Below are 17,710 nucleotides of genomic sequence, written 5' to 3' on the forward strand. Positions count from 1 at the left end.
CTGAGCAAGCGGTATTTGTTCTTTTATCAGATTTTCCAATAAAAACTTAATAGCAGCATCATTATATATGCACCCGAACATCCAATGATTGATATCGTCAGTGTTACCATTACAATCGCAGAGTTCTGTTTCACTTAAATTAAATCTATGAAGATAGGTTTTCACAGTAGCATGATTAACAAGGCATCTAACAATCATTAAATATACTCTTCTATTGGGATGACTTCTTGCTGCAAAAGCGCATTAGGTAAAACAGGGTGAATTTTGTATAAAGGTTGTTACTTTATTACAGAAAGCATTCCATTCAGTTTCCCAGTTTTATTTTAATTCTTGTTTACGCAGCGAGACTAAATCACTTCTTTTGAGCCAACTAATTTCTAATCCTTTTGAAGTCGCTTATGTAGCAAAATAATCTGCTTTGGTGTTACCGGAGTCACCAGCATGTCCCTTTACCCAAATGAAAGATACTGAATTATTATTTTTAAGTAGCTTTAGTTGATTTTCTAAAATTTTTACGATAATACTGTTTTTGTATATATCCTTATGCGAATTATCTAACGCAGACAACGCAGATTTTGAATCCGACAGGATTACTATGTGTTGATCAGACATTTTCTTCTCAATAGGCCATTCCAGAGCTTGATATATTGCAAACAGTTCTGCGGAATAAATGGAACATTGTTGGTTTAATTTAAACATAATGTGTTCTTGATTGTTTTGGATATATACCGCACAACCAACTCCTAAAATTGATTTTGACCCATCTGTGGAAATCCTATATATTTTATCAAATTTGGCAGTTGTTTCTGAAGTTGAATGACGTTTTTATCATCAAAAGTAGGGAAATAAACTTTGGTTTGGGAATAAAGAATATTGAAAATAGATTGGAAGAAATTAGTTTCAGCTGGGATTTCTAAATAGGAAGAAATATTAAGAAATGCTATAGCTAAAGTTAAAGAATTTTTGTTATGCCACCATTTGTCAACTAAGTTAGTCACAGATATGTCGCATATTTTTTGCAATAGGTGGGTTTGGTTATTAAGGATAAACTTTTCAGCTAAAAAAGACGTCTTAAATGTAATGGAGGTTCCATACATTCGGCTAATAGATTTTCAGTAGGTGTAGATTTAAGTGCACCTAAAACCAAACGCAGAGCTTTGTACTGCATTCGGTCTCATTTTTTGAGTCTAGTGTTTGTAGCAGACTCATATAAAAAGCAACCATAGTCAAGAATGACCTGGTATATGCCCTATAAAATATTAGATTAACCTTACGAACCCCATTGGTGACGGTTAATTACCTTTAAAACATTTAGGCTTTTTTCGCATTTAATTAAACAGTTATTAATATGTTCTTCCCATGTTAATTTGGTATCAAGTGTGACGCCGAGATAAGTAAAGTCTTTTTGGACAGGTATACTTAGATTATCAAGTCTAATACTGGATATATTCGGTAAGCGATGACAAGTAAACAACACCACAGCGGATTTATTCCAAGTAAGTTCAAAAGTTTGGTTAAGAAAGTATTCTGTTACACTGTACATAATCCGTTTTATTAAATCAATGCATTCGTGATAAGAATTTTTAGAAGTAGAAAGACAGAAATCGGCGTATTGTAAAATATTACAATTAATACCCATACCATATAGATCCATGGTATATAGATTAAACAACAGAGAGCTAAGCACAGATCCCTGCGGCAAACCATAAACTAACCTTGGACCAATAAATTTATTATTGCACCAAATAAACACTTGTCTATTAACAAATAGATTAACCAATACCTGTGCACATCTAGTTGGGATGGTGTTAGTTTGATAGTAGTTTTTAGTAAATTTATTTTTATTCGCGTTTTTGAGATATCTTTTCTTAAAAATAATATTAACATGATTGTTCTTCTTCATTTGTAATAAATATTATATTGTGCAATACTTTTCGCACAGAACTGTTCAATAACAGTATTTTCTACTGTTGATTTTCGATTTTTTGAGTGTTACAGAGGCTCTTATAGTCTTCTTCTGATATCTCTATTCTTTCATCTGCTATGAATATATCTCTTGTTTGAAACAATAAGGATGAAGTAATATATGTATGTGATGGAAAATCAAAATCCAAGTATACATAAAATCTGTTGTGGTACATGCCCAGGAATGCCAGAAAGTCAAAACATTCAAAAACCTATAACTGAACATAAATCTTGTCAACGACCAAACCAATTCTACATGTGCCGATCAAGTAACTGCCATGTGAAACGATCAAGTAGTACGTTTTGAGAAAGTTAATATTTAGCTAGACCGTATTGTAAGTGACTTATAAATTCATTGCAACTAAAAACGCTATTTGTTTTATGTCCACACATTTAATTAACATAAGTTACTGCCAAGTAACAGTCGATTCTATTGATATTCTATATTTTTTTATTTTTAGTCAGCCTATACTACCAGTTTTGTTTTGTATCATATAGCCAATAGTCCTAGTGTTCAAGAAAATATTTATAGAGAAGCTCACAAATTGTTACCAAGCCAACTTTCAAGAGTTACAGAAGAAATATTAAGTGAAGCAGTATATACCAAAGCCGTACTTAAAGAATCCTTAAGGTTACGTCCTATATCTGTGGGAATCGGAAGGATTTTACAAAATGATGCTCAATTCTCAGGATATACAGTACCTGCAGGAGTAAGTATAGCTATATTTCAGTTACCTATAACATTTCTAAAATATTAAAATTCTAGCTTTAAATTAGAAAGTTTTTGAAGTATCTTCAATGTTTGGAGATAGTCATCGTCATTCCTCGGCTCTACTTGCCCTCGATTTTACTAAGCTTCGCTGGCCACATCGATCTTTCTGGCATTCTTATCCGTACCATCTCTTTATCTCAACCTTTGTCTACCTTCCTCTAGTAATATAAAAGTTTCGCCAATAAACGACATTTTGTAGGGCAGCTTACACTGACATGCCCTGCCTAAGTGTCTTCTACAGGCGTTCCTTGGTTTTCCTCTCCTACTCTTTCCAGCAACTTGCAGATTAGCAATTCTTCGTATTCTCAATGTTTAAATTACTCGAACCATTTTAACCTATATTTTCTCAATTTGGCATCAACTGATGCCACACCTAGGCTTACCCTAATATACCCATTCTTAATTTTATCCGTTTTTGCCACTTCACTCATCCACATAAGCATTCTTATTTCCGCCACATGTATTCGTTTTTCCTCTTTCTTTCTTGTAAATAGAATCACTATGTAGGAGATACTTGTTTTGAATGTATATGCTACCTTGCTATCATACACTAAGGAATGCATTATAAAACAAACTTGTAAAGAGTCATCCTCAGTCTTCTGACATCATACATGAATAGTAAAAAATGCCGATCTACAATTGTTATAACGCATGTTTTAATCTAATGAAATAATTTCAATTAGATCATTTCGATTGTTTTCAGTGCAACATACTATAATATTTGAAACGTTTGTTTAATTACTTCTAAAGAAATAATAGATGATGGAAGATCAAGAACAAGATCATATTTTATATAGTGTTTTACTTTATAAACTTATCTCAACTTTACGTATATCATGTTTTGACTTAATATTTTTTATTTAAGACCAGCATTGTTAGCCAGAATCAGATCTCCTGTCAACTAGACAAATATTTTCCTCATCCTGAAAAATTCGTACCTGAAAGATGGTTAAAAAACCATTCTTTATACCAACAACCACATCCTTTTCTTCTTTTGCCATTCGGACATGGACCAAGATCGTGCATAGCAAGGCGGTTAGCTGAACAGAATATGATCATTTTGTTATTAAAAGTAAGTATTATTTGTTTTAATAGGGTATGTAAGTTCCTTACATTTAAAGTAAAATAATACGGCATAATTAATTAAAACTCCATGATCGTTGTTATTTACATTTTTTCCCACTATGTTTAATAGTAATTATGTACAAAACATTCCTTAAAAAAATGAATACATATCACCACATCATCAGCAGATGCTAAGCATTTGTGCTCTTTGTATAAAAGAGTGCCGGACCTATTTATCCCACTAACCCCTACAATTTTTTCTAGAACTATATTGAATAGCAAAGTAGACAATGGGTCTCCTTGGCGAACACCATTTTCCACTTCGAATTCTTCTGAGACTGTACCGTTGCATTTCACAGCACAAATGGTTTTTCTAATTGTCATTTTTACCAATCTTACTATTTTTTCTGACACTTGAATTCTTTTAGCGTTTCTATGGGTTTTTTTGTCTATTGTATCGTAGGCGGCTTTGTAATCAATGAAAAGTACTTGTGCTGAAATGTTGTATTCATAGCAATTTATCAGGATGTGTTTTAGCATAAAAATTTGATCGTTTGTTGACCTTTCCTTGTGAAATCCTCCCTGATATTTTCCTCTATTCTGCTCCTATCACATCTATTCTACATCTATTTCTAGTCGTTTTTTAATTATTATGGCGATCACCTCACTCACGTCATCTCACTCATTATTTTCATTTCTGATTTCTTTTAGTTCTCCCATCATCTTTTTGAATATACTCATAACGTTTTCCTCATCCTCTGAATCTTCTTCCCTTGGTTTTGTTTTGCTTGGGGTTCTGGCAGTTTTTTGTTCTATAGGAAAGGTGAAGTTAATCCTCTTTTTTTTCTCTTCTACTATTAGCTCACGAAGTTTGTTTCTTAAAGCTTATCCTCCATATTTTAAATTCTCTGCCATAATGCCGTCTCCTCTGGGATTCTCCTCTTTTTTGATTTTTGTTATCTTTTATTATCTATTCAATTTCTTCTCTTGTGGGCTTTGGTATTTCTTCTACTACTATTTGGGGTTTGGGAACATTATAATTTTCTCCAGTAGTCACTACGTCATTTAGTAGCTCTTCGAAATATTCTTTCAATCTTTCACTTATTTGTTGTTGTGCACCTTGTTTTTTTCGCCATAATCCTTCCTTTGTACAAGACATAATATTGTTTTTAGCTTCATTGCAGATTCTATTTCGACATGCTCTTTTAGGTGCTTTTGTATAAAATCTTTTACGTTACTTTTTAAAAGTGTTTCATCTGTTGCAACTATTGGTAGACCCGTAATTACTGTGTTATTTTTTTTAATTTGTTTTTCAATTCTTTCTACTTTGTTTTCAATCTGGGTTAATTTTTTGTTTCTTACATATCTTGTCTTACCTTTATATTTTCATTTTTCAGCGCTATCATCTCTCCTCTATATTCCTTATTTTAATTCCTGATTTCTTTTAGTTTTCCCATAATCTTCTTGAACATACTCATAACGTCGTCCTCATCCTCTGAATCTTCTTCCCTTGGTTTTCTGTTGCTTGGGGTTTTGGCAGTTTTTTGCTCTGCAGGAAAGGTGAAGTTGATCCTTTATCTTTTCTCTTCTTGCCTTTTGAGGCGTAATCATCACTGTCCGTGTGCATCATATCTGTTTCTAAGGACCGCGAAAGGAAATAGATCCGCTTCAAACGCTCAAAAATCCAGTTCCCATCTGACCTCAGTTAGCAGATTTATTTTTGACTTTGGCAACGTCCCAAATCTAACGGACAGAGTTGTACCAATATGAACCAATATGACTGTTTCGAATTGATAACCTTACTTCCCCTTATTACTTTAACCACTAGTTTTTACTCTGATATATATATATATATATATATATATATATATATATATATATATATATATTATATATATATATTATATATATATATATATATTATATATATATATATATATATATATATATATATATATATATATATATATATATTGTAGAATATATTATTATCAATATTCAATAATTACTGTTAAATTTGTAACTAGATTTTATTATTCCATTATAACAACGTTTCGGCAGGTTATCCTTGCCTTTGTCAAGATTCAACACATAAAACGAGACACTACATTAATGAACGAACACAGAGTAAAAACTGTTATGAGTTTATACATAGATTCTCGGATTTTACGTTTTCTTTTAATTTAAATGTTTAGTTAGCATCGTCTTTTGGTTCAGGTTTATTGTATGTCCTGTATTTGAGACATGTATTGCATCTCGTATCCTCCTTGGTTTTCTAACGATATTTTTGTTTTTGCGGATGGTAAAATAGTTGAGAGTTTTCTTTATGTATTAAATATCGTTTCTATTTGGTGTTTTCTTAGCACTCTCCCTATTTTCTCTGATGTTACTTTTACAAATGGAGAATGGTTTTTGCAATCGGTTTTTCGTCTTCTGTTGGGTCCTTAATTCTTCTTTAATCATTCTGTCCCTTTCGATAGTATATGTAAGGAAGCCGTTTTTTCTTACTGTGATTACCAATGTGTGGTATGGTTACGCAATGGTCTGTTATTCTCTGTACATGTCCGTACCAAATAAGCTGTTTTTGCTGTATTTCTTCTATGATTGTGGTTTTTCTGTTCGTCTTGTTCTTTCATGTGTTGGTTGGATCATCCTCGATATACCTGCTAATCTGCGCTAAAACTCCATTTTCAGAACAAGGAGTTTTTGTCCTTTTAGTGAGTTGCCAGATTCACATCCATAATGTACTACGCTTCTAAAAATACTGTTGTATAACTGTATCTTCTGTTTAGATGTAGTTTTAGATCAGGCATAGTATCTCCGTTTAAATATCTTTTTTACTAAATAATGTATTTGGTATCTTCTGGGTGTTTGTCGGAGATATTCAAGTCTGGGCTCTTGTAGTTCTTTTGCTTAGCGATTTTTTAATACATTTATGTTGATGATTTGTAGGTTTGTTTTTTTTATGTCCTCTCTCCTTAGGTTTCGTATGAATCTTCAATCCTCCGAAGACGTACTTCCACTTAGACCTTCTTAATTTTCTAAAATATAAAATAAAGACGAAAAAAATTTATTGTTTATTAAAAAATTAATTTTTCCAGATTGGAAACCAAAACGTCAAAAATAAATAAGAAATGTAATTTTCGTTACAATTTTTTATGGTTAATCTTATTCAAAAATATAGGCAAGTTAATAAAATAGTGTTAAAACAAAAGTCTGGTTTAGCTGCAAATTTTTATAACTGCTATTAAAAACTTGCATGCGATAGTTTTTGAAATATTCCATTTTTTACTGAAAGTTTCATTCCATATTATTTAAATGAATTTGTTTTTTAGGTGTTACGTAATTTCCGAATAAGATGGAGAGGGGGAAAGTTGGATAGTAAATCGTACCTTATAAATAAACCAGACGGACCAATACTACTCGAATTTATTAAAAGACAAAAATAACGGGTGCCTATTTCAAGAAGAACTATTGCTGATTTATTGATTTTATATATTATTGTACATACAAAAATTGACGTACAGTAAGACTAATTACAAGGTATTTTATAGATCTTTTGCTATAAATGTGTACTAATTATGACTTTATAAGTCACAAATATTGCTACAATTTTTTAAATTGATATTTTTGTACTAACTTAATATATTTTATTGTTAACGACTAAGTCAGATCTGTTTTAAATTATATTTAATATTAGATAGTTTTTTGAATACTAGAGGATATTATTATTTTTATTAATTTTTATTAAAAAAAAAATCGTGCCAGTGTTAACAAATTTGGAGCTGAAATGTTCCAGTCAACAATGGGATAAAGGATTAAAATAAACGAATAATTACAGGGCAACAGTTCAACAAAATGTAGTGTCAAAATGTTTCGGCTAACTGAGAGTGACTAAACAACAAGATTCCTTAAGGCTAAGCTTAAGCAGCTGCTAATGCTTCTTTGTGAAATTCCTCACAAAGAAGTTACACCTTTAGACATTTTCACCGCATCGGTTTTCAGACAGTTTTCCGCACCGGTTGTTAATTTTGCAAGAAACTCAAATTACATGTTTTATTTCTAATTTAGTAAGATGATTTTTAGGAACATTTTGACTCAATCCTATCTCTCTCTCTTCAATGGTGTTACAGCCCAAATCGAGACTTTGCCTCCTCCAAACTATGCTTCCAAAATTTAGCAAATTTTGCGCTTCAGATGCCACTTGATCCTCCCACCTTTTTCGTGGCTTTCCTTTTGGTCTTGCGTTCTGCATTTTACTATTTAGGGCTCTTTTCAGTAGTATGCCGGCCACCATTCTCACTACATGTCCAGCCTATCGAAGTCGCTTAAGTTAAATGAATTCTGAGATCAGTTCCTCTTTGAACAGTTCATGTTTGTACCTAGATCTCCATACTCAGTTGTTGTTAATAGGTCCAAATATACTCCTCAGGATTTTTCTTTTAAAGATTTCCAGCTTTCTTTTTGTATTTTCTGTCATTATTCATATCTCGCATCCATAACAACTATACTATTGGTCTGATAATAGTTTTGTAGACCCTAATTTTGGTACGGAAACATAGACGATTAAAAAGTAAGCTTTGTATCCCTTTACATAACATAACTTCCAGATATGTGAAACTTCCCACTGTTTTATTATCGTTCTCTAATTAAATAGTGCGTCTTTTTCCCCTAGCTCCTGCTCATGTTTTTTGACCAAATCCTCTCTGCGTGGTTAATATTTTCTAATCACTCATTATTATTTTACGTTTTCCCAAAATAATTTATTGGTTCAAATATTCTTACAGTTCTTATTCCATACAAACTATTAAGTTCTTGTAAATTTAAAAGGCTTTTCAAAGTCTTTTTAACATCAGAAAAAGAACCATCCTCTTTTGGAGAACATCATCTAGTTTCAGTATCTTTCTTCTCGAGTCGTGGTAATATTAATACCTTTCACAGATTTAACTGTCTTTCACCACTTCTTTTCTGGCATTTCTCTCATACTTTTTCCAAGAACTTTAAGTCATTCAGCAATTCTTCGTATTATGTAATTCTTATTTTGACTTTGAACCATATTAACCTATGCTGTTTGCAAACTAGATTTCCCCGAAGAAGATTTGTTAGCCATAATCTTTCACACTAGCCAAACAGTTTGGAAATACATTTCCTAAATTTCCAGGAGACAGTATGTAACGCTAGAGGACTTCCTGCGGCCATACTCGGAGGCCAGAGTCTCTTTATTATCTAGAAGGGTGTACCGAATTCCCAATTTTCTACTGTAGTAGATGCGTAGATGAGGTTGACATTTGAGTCTGTTGACGTTCTGATTTAAGTCATATCGTTTGTACTCCTACAGATTAATTTTGTTTTTATTTTTGCCCACTCACCCTTCATACAATTTTCATTTCGCAGCAGAATAAAATTCGTTGTTCTTCGTTATTTTTAACTGTACAACATGGAGTGCTCATCTTGTAGCATAAACTTTTATTTATCAAATAAGGTTGTAGAAATAAATTACAGACTTACAAACTATTTTATTTACCTTCGACCAATTACATATTGTAACTCGCAAAAGTTAAAAACCCTTCATCAGGTATGGTGCAAAAAGTGCCAATATTACTTATGTTTGTTTATAGCGAAAAATTTTAATAAAAGGTAAAAAGTACATAGTACGTACTTACATTCCGGTACAAGGTTTGTTATTAGAAAGGCTTGTATAGAACGTTCATTTATGCTATAGTGTTGTCTATGAGTGTTCATCTTATTACACACATTTTTGAGTAAATCGATTTTGAATGTTTAAGCTCTTGTAGCACTGTGTTACATTCAACATTAAACTTTGTATAATTTTTTTATGATACTTCATTAAATGGACATTGAAATGGCTAGTAAAAATAAATACCTTATCTCACAAAAAAATTAAAGAAGAATACTTAAAAAAATATATGGACATAAAACAGTTGGCAATAAAAGTATGGACATGCAATAAGTGTACATCATGATTTTGATTTAATAATTGGACGTTTTATGTAAATAAAAATAAAGAAATAGGAGAATATAAATGTATTTATTCATGTTAACACAATAAAGAACGTCAACAGTCTATTTCACTTTCAGAATCACTTTCTATTGGAACTCTGTCTTGCAAATTGACTTTGGTCGGTAGGGAATCTATCGCGCCTTTGTAGTCTTTGGGTATAACTCCAACATTACACAAGTATAATAGTTCTTTTTTCTTGGCGATGGATATTGGCAGTTGCTTGGAGTATTTTTTTTTAATGAGACTTCTTCCCAGGTAGGTGATTTTCTTGTACTCCTGCGTGTGGCTGAGACATCCAAATAGTAGAAATCTTCATCATTCAGTTATATTTGTACTGTATGGTGAAAGGTTTCCTTTTTTCAAAACGAAGCCACTCAATTTTAAGACTTAACAGTTTCATTATTCACGTTCAACTTTGTGTTCATAATCATGAGAGTGGTCAGAGCTTGAAAGTCAAACATGTCCTCATAGCCTAGAACATTTGTTTTGTATGGCCCTGGTTTGATTCTCGTCATTTCGATAAGGAGAGCCTATTCTCGTGTAGAATAAACTGATTTGTGTTCTGTGTTTCTAGCCCTCTCGATAGTGACATGAAAATTTTAAATCAATCGTATCTAGATGTTGTATTGTATTTACCGCATATAACATGGCTGCTGCCATATTTTTGTTGCGATTCTGGCCGCCGCAAGTATCGGAAAATGTGCTTACATGTTTGACAGTACTAGAAAGTTTTGAAATGTACTTCAACCAACAGGATGCAATTTCAGACGATCCTTTTCCTCCATTTGTTTCGTCCCAAATGTAACAATGTCCGTCGCTATTACAATAACCAAATATTGTAAAGTTGTAGAAAGAAAGTTTGCGTCTGTAGATTTGAGCATCACCAGCATAGAGCACAGATAAAACTGCCTGCAAGTCAAATAAAATAGATCGAAATGTTACACCTTTGTCATCTATTTACCGTTTTTTATCTTCAGCCTTCGTCTTAAGAGAATCAGTTTCTCTCTTTTTATGAGCTTGATAGTCATTTTCTAAGGCGAACTTGTATAAAGCATTTTTATAACTATTGCAGAGAGAACACTGATCTTTTTTTGGTTTTTAAAAACTCAATGGAGGTTCGTAGCTATTGAAAAGAGATTGTATACATTTATAGTCCATTTGGATATATTATTCTCCTGGCAAAATTTTTCTGTACAAAATGAAGACATTTTAATCGCACAGACATTTTAAGCTTCTTTGAGTCTTTTCTACAATAGTGACTTTCCATACAAGGAAAGGAATCGATGTGTTTTTTAGCTTTAGCAATTATATTTACATCTGAAGTATTAGGAGCCTTACAGCTTTTTCTTTTATCTATATCTACATACACTCCCGAATCGCCACGTCCAGCCAGTGCCAGATCTATAACTTGAAAACTTATGCTCAAAGTCTTATAGAAAAATTTAAGATATACTCTTTGATTTTCGTTATTTTCGTCCGGTAAGTAATAATACTTTGAATACTTTTTACGTCCTTCAGAGTTTTCTTGACGTCGACGTGCTCGTAAGATTAAATTCTTTTTTACAATTGCACAAATGAATGATTTTTGTTTACATGGATCTTTCAGCTGCCAATAATTTTTGAATATCTTTTCTCTTTGCATTTGACACATTTTTTGGGAGCATTTAAAATGGTATTTAGAACAGTCAACATCTTCACCTTTTTTTCAGGCATTATTTTTCCAGAGCGGTTTACATACGTCTTATCTGACACACGTTTTTCCTTTCTCACATTTCTGGTCCAAGTGAAGGGGTCTGCAATCCTCTTCCGTTTTCTTGTTAAACCTGGATTAATTTCTTCAGTTGGAGAACGTTGAAGATCGGTAGATGAACTGGATGAAATTGTATCATTTTTCATCAGGTGCCACTGTATTGTTAGACAGTTCTGGATTAAAATTCTCTTGAACAACTTTCTCCTATATTACTATTTTCATTACTAGACAGCTCCGAAAAATTTGGTACGTATGATTCACCAGAATCAGAAAAATTACTATGTTGGATTGAGTCATCTACCATTCCCCTGGTCGGTTTGAAGGAGTCATGGATTTCACTTTCTTTGGCCGGAGAATGTAAATTATGCGATGAGGTAGATGGAATCACGTCATTTTTTGATTCTGTAGTACAAATACTCTCACCTAGTCTAGCAGATGTGATGATGGCATCATTACTGTATATTACTGGATTTAAAGTCTGATAGACAGCATTTTCCACATTTCTATTTTCTTCAATCCAAGTACCAAGCTCAGGATTGGGTTCGTCAGCTGAAACAAGAAAAAAATGTATTTAGAAAACGAATATTAGGTATATTAATTTAAAAGTTTTGTTTGATTTTTAACACTGTGTTCATTGCTGGACATACGCCTCCCTCTTATCCACCCTGCTACCTGACCTCCTGCTCCCGGTTCATGTAATACATTATTAATAATACAAACGATAATTATTATTAAATATAATATGAAGACTTCATGAAAAGAACGTGCAATGTTCACTTAACATAAATTTGAAGTAGGTATGCAGTTTTTATAGTATAGAACTTAATATTTTACAAAAAAGTGACTGTGTACGTTCTGTCCCTGACGTTTTCATATTATATTAACTAATAACTATAAATTAACAAGGACTAACTCGTCTCTAATCTAACATTGCACTGACAACTGCTGCGATAAGAAGTTTGATTGAATTATAATTACGTACGTAAATTTATTAAAATAGTTACTTACAATTTCGATGAAGTTGTATAGTTGTCTATTTGAGAGAGTGGTTTGGCTGTACCACTAATGAACTCTTTAGAAGAAAAAGAAGTTGTCAACTCACTAGATAGTTCAGTTTCACTGAAATATTCGTTACTCAGTGCTAACTGCAACAGTTTATAACTTCGAGGTCGTTTTTCCATTAGCGTTGTCGATAAAACAAACAATAAATTCACTTGACACCAAAAAAGAAAACTTTAACAACTATAACCTCAAAAACGCACATCACACAAGCTGCTAATGTTCCAGCTGACTTGTTGATAGTGACATATTATTTTGTTCACAATTATTACATTCCTGGACATACAATATTCTGCCTTTTCTATTATATATTTCTACTCTTTTGATTGCTAAGAGCACAGATATTGTATGTATGGACATGCAACAATTGTTCCCTTCATAATACATTTTTGAGCTTAATTCACAGTTTTGAAATGTCATTTATACCACACCAAACGCTTTAGAACATGCAATATATGTGCAGAATGATAGATTGTTAGGAGGTCATCAGGGTACACTGCCTAACTCAATAATAGAAAAAAATGGACATACAAAAAGTGTGCTTTAAGCCATCGATAATAAGCTGAACAACCATAGACAACACTATAGCATAAATGAGCGTTCTACACACACATTCCTAACAACAAACTTTGTGCCGAAATGTAAGTACTATTTACTTTTTATTAAAATTTTTCCCTATAAACAAACATAAGTAATATTAGCACTTTTTGCACCATACCTGATGAAGGGTTTTTAACTTCTTTGTTACAATATGTAATTGTTTCAGCATTTTAAATTTTACTTGTTCGGTGACCTGATGATGACCAGAAAACTGTAGTGGTCGAAACCGATTGTCTCAAGCTAAATAAAATAGATTGTGAATACGTCTGTAATTTATTTCTACAACCTTGTTTGAAATTGACTCACATGTGCCAATTCATTATTTTTTATTTATCAGTTTTTCCCATACCACCTTGACACTTGCTGTTACTTTTATTATTTTCCACATTTTTCAAATTACTCATCGCGAATTCCTTATTCAATACCCACTACAAAACCTCTCTAGCAGCTCCATCATATTCTTTCTCGGTCCTTGAGCTTGGGTTTAGTAACAAATAATGAGCCATGAGACCCTCAATATCATCGTACTACTCATACATCGGCCGACACTATTAAACTGCGAATTACATCTGATAGCCACACTCATTTTGTTTTATAAACAGCAACCGTTCAAAAATTTCTAGTTGGTGATCGAACGAACTATCGCTATTGCCAAGCAACTTCCTCATTGCTTGCTTTTTAAGTTTTCTATACCGAATACCTTTATGAAGACAGGGGTGCTTAATTTAAAAAATCACTCACCAGGAAGGTGTTTTTATTTCCGGAATGTTGTGCTTTTGCTTTTTGCCTGTTCCACTCCGTTTCTTGAATACAAGCAATTGAAACTATTCTTTTAAGTTCATCCACGAACTCCATTATCTTCCCTTTTAATTAGACTTCCGAGATTCCAGGAAGCTATCCCGATTTTAGTAATATATAGCGATGTTTCCCTAGAAGAATCTGTCACGCTGAAGGTGTTTTTACTTCTGTAATATTTTACAACAGAAGATGGCATACTTTTGAAACAATTTTGTTGTTATTGTGGACGGTTTTTCTACATAATTGTCTAAAAGATTTATAAAAAACGCGTATAAGATAATACCTAATTGGTCGACAAACAACTATAACAACAAACTGCGGTGTTAAATGCCCCAATGTCAGATAAAGGAATACAATAGTTAATTATTTAACAAATTATGGCGTTGGAATATTAGTTTTCCTAGTTGCTCCAGTATTAATCATATAAAGGATCACAATAGTATTAAACCACGGTGCTGAAATGGTACTATTAAGAGTGAGGTAAATAGTCAAACTTTTCATTATTGAGACAATAACGTTTCAAGTTGATCGTGATAAATAGGACCAAAAAAGGAGCTCTTAAACAAAACAAATAAAAAGAAGCAATAGAAATACAATGCGACTATTAATGATATGACAATAACGCTAAGTTTCTGAAATAATACAACTGTTGATTATGTGATATAAATTCAGATTATTGATCTTCAAACAACCTAGGTTGCTAGATATAAGGTATACTATGCAATAAGCTAATATTCTCAGATACTACGGGTGTCCTACAGAAATTTTAACTCTGGCGTCTAAACGATTTCGTAGGACAAAATAACACTTTTTGTTTATTCATAATGTAAAAAAGGCCACTCTGTTAGAAGCAGATCTGGCTTTATTTCAGAACTTCCTCTTTGTTATAATTTTAATTTAGATCTTAGAACATATTTTTATATTATATGAAAGTAATTGAAATTGAAAAAGAAAAATAAATTAAAAAAAGATAATAGTTAGCAGCATTTAACACATTTGTTTTAAGTTTTTTACTTTACCTAATCCTTATGTTGAATCCATCGAGTCCCAAATTACATACGAAAGATCGGCCGTGCATTCATTTTAGTTCTAAAAATATCTTCGTAGATTTTTTATTTAAAGATCCTTTATAAAACGTATATAATAAAAAAATACCCTTTCAGGCTTTTTTCGAGCTTCTTTTTTATTATATACCTTTTATACAGGATTTTTAAATAAAAGTTTTGTGATTCATGGTATACAGCCAACTACAGGAATTTCTTTTTCCTTGTGGATTTCTTCGTAGATATCCAACTAATAAAATGTGTGTGAGAACAAATTTTATTAGTTGTTTGGTGTTTTTACATCTGTTGACTCTGTTGTATATGTACGTGTACTGTAATTAAAATGGTTTTGAATGTATTTTATGTTCCTTAATTTCACTAAAAACATGTGTGTGGTAACTTACATAACGTAACTCCGTAAGTATTGAAGTGAGTAACGTTCCATGACATCTGTCAACGTCCAAGTGTCATGTCATAGAACTACTAAAATGTCAAGTATATGACAACTCTCCTCCTCGTAAGGAAATGCTAAACTTGTAAGGTTAATAAATTAAAAACAAAAACATAATACATAATACTGAAGTATTATTTGAATCATGTACATCTGTATCTTGAACTGAACTAGAACATGGTGACTTGACACTTTCATTTGACGCAAAAGTATTTGTAACAATTGGATTATTACCCAGGTCAAATGATGTCGGTTGTATATGAATGTATACAGTTGTATTTTCCCCTATAGATCTGGTTTGATCTATATGTCTCTTCCATATTATTGTATCGTCTAACTGTATAAGGTAGTGTAATTTCCCTAGTTTACGTTTGACTCTACCTAAATTCCCATTTACACAGGTACACAAAAACGTAAGCAGCCAAATACCCTGTATAATGTCAACGGAAACATAATAACAGAACTAGAAGAACAGTTGAAGACATGGAAAAACTATATTGAAGAACTCTTTGCAGATGATAGACAACAATCTGAGCTAAGTAACATACAAGGAGACGAAGGTCCAGAAATAACGGAAGAAGAAGTAATGTACGCACTAAAAAGAATGAAAAATGGTAAAGCCCCAGGTCCAGATGAAATACCAACGGAAATCCTTAAATTAATAGAAAAAGACTCGATTCACATTTTAGTTAAACTTTTCAATAGCATTTATACATCAGGAAAAATACCACAAGAAATGGCTTTTATCCACCTTTGTTACTATACCAAAAAAGATAAATGCCAAAGAGAATAATACCACTGAAGAAATCGAAATAAAGCGAGGTGTGAGACAAGGGTGTATACTGTCACCAACCCTGTTTAATCTCTATTCCGAAGACGTAATGAATAGAACACTCTCTGAGCAATCCGTAGGTATTAAAATAAATGGTGTTAGATTAAACAATCTGAGATTTGCCGACGACACCGTTCTGATCGCAGAAACACTTGAAGAGCTACAGACATTGGTGAATAAGATAGCAGACTGCAGCGAAGAATATGGACTATCTTTGAACATAAAAGAAAACTAAATTTATGGTAATATCGAAATCAACACAAAATGTCCAAAATTTATATTTACACAATGAAATTATCGATCGAGTTAGCAAATACAAATATTTAGGCACTTTTATAAATGAAGACAACGATAGCTCAGCAGAAATCAAAATAAGAATAGAAAAAGCCAGATCCATATTCACTAAAATGAAGAGAATGTTCTGCGGAAGAGATTTGAGCCTTGAAATGAAACTTCGCCTGATGAGATGTTACGTACTTTCTGTGCTGTTCTACGGAATGGAGTCATGGACGTTGAAAAAGATTGATACCAAAAAATTAGAGGCATTTGAACTGTGGATGTATCGCAGAATCCTGAGAATATCATGGACCGAGAGAGTCACAAATGTCGAGGTCTTGAGAAGACTGAATAAAGAAAAGGAAGTCATATTTACGATCAAAAAACGAAAACTGCAATACTTGGGACACATTACAAGAGGCGAAAGATATGACCTGCTTCGAATAATTATGCAAGGGAAAATAGCAGGAAAAAGGTCCATAGGAAGAAGACGAAACTCCTGGCTAAAGAATCTACGGGAATGGTATAGCTGTAGCAGCAACGAATTGTTTCGGTCAGCAGTTTCGAAAATACGTATAGCCCTGATGATCGCCAACCTTCGGAACGAAGATGGCACTTGAAGAAGAAGAAATTCCCATTTATCAGCATGTATGTAATCACGAGTCTCTACTCTCTCTCCCACCTCTGTTTCTTACCTTGAGATGGTTTTGATTTTGTACAGGTGCTTTGTAAAACGGTTTCAATAAATCTAATCGTCTTCGGATCTCTCTTCCAAAGATCAAATTTGAAGGACTAGTACTAGTTTTACTATGTGGGGTTCTTCTGTAATTTAGTAAGAATTTGTTGAGCTGTAGCTCCCTTTCATTATTATCTTCTTTTTGTGCACGTAGCGCTTGTTTGAATATTTGTGCGTACCTCTCTGCAATTCCATTTGTAGCTGGAAGATATGGTGCACTGAATTTGTGAAAGATTCCATTTTGCTGTATAAATTGTTTAAATTCGTAATTAGTAAACGTTTGTGCATTATCTGAAACTAAACAATTTGGAATTCCAACTGTACAAAAAATTTTTCTTAGT

The 17,710-nt window shown here is 32.6% G+C and overlaps 1 protein-coding gene across 1 annotated transcript in view; it reads left to right on the forward strand.

Annotated features, from left to right (window-relative positions):
- dib (Cytochrome P450 302a1, mitochondrial) overlaps positions 1-15,011 on the forward strand; it is a 55,555-nt gene extending 40,544 nt beyond the window's left edge. Inside the window, exons 6-8 of the mRNA XM_072540829.1 lie at positions 2,427-2,675; positions 3,603-3,809; positions 7,138-15,011. Coding sequence (XP_072396930.1) covers positions 2,427-2,675; positions 3,603-3,809; positions 7,138-7,251 — 570 coding nt within the window. The 3' untranslated portion in view covers positions 7,252-15,011. The remainder of the gene's footprint in view (positions 1-2,426; positions 2,676-3,602; positions 3,810-7,137) is intronic.
- Positions 15,012-17,710: the final 2,699 nt, after the last annotated feature.

This window comes from Diabrotica undecimpunctata, chromosome 8 (assembly GCF_040954645.1).
Source record: "Diabrotica undecimpunctata isolate CICGRU chromosome 8, icDiaUnde3, whole genome shotgun sequence".
In the NCBI taxonomy this organism is placed as follows: Eukaryota; Metazoa; Arthropoda; class Insecta; order Coleoptera; family Chrysomelidae; genus Diabrotica; species Diabrotica undecimpunctata.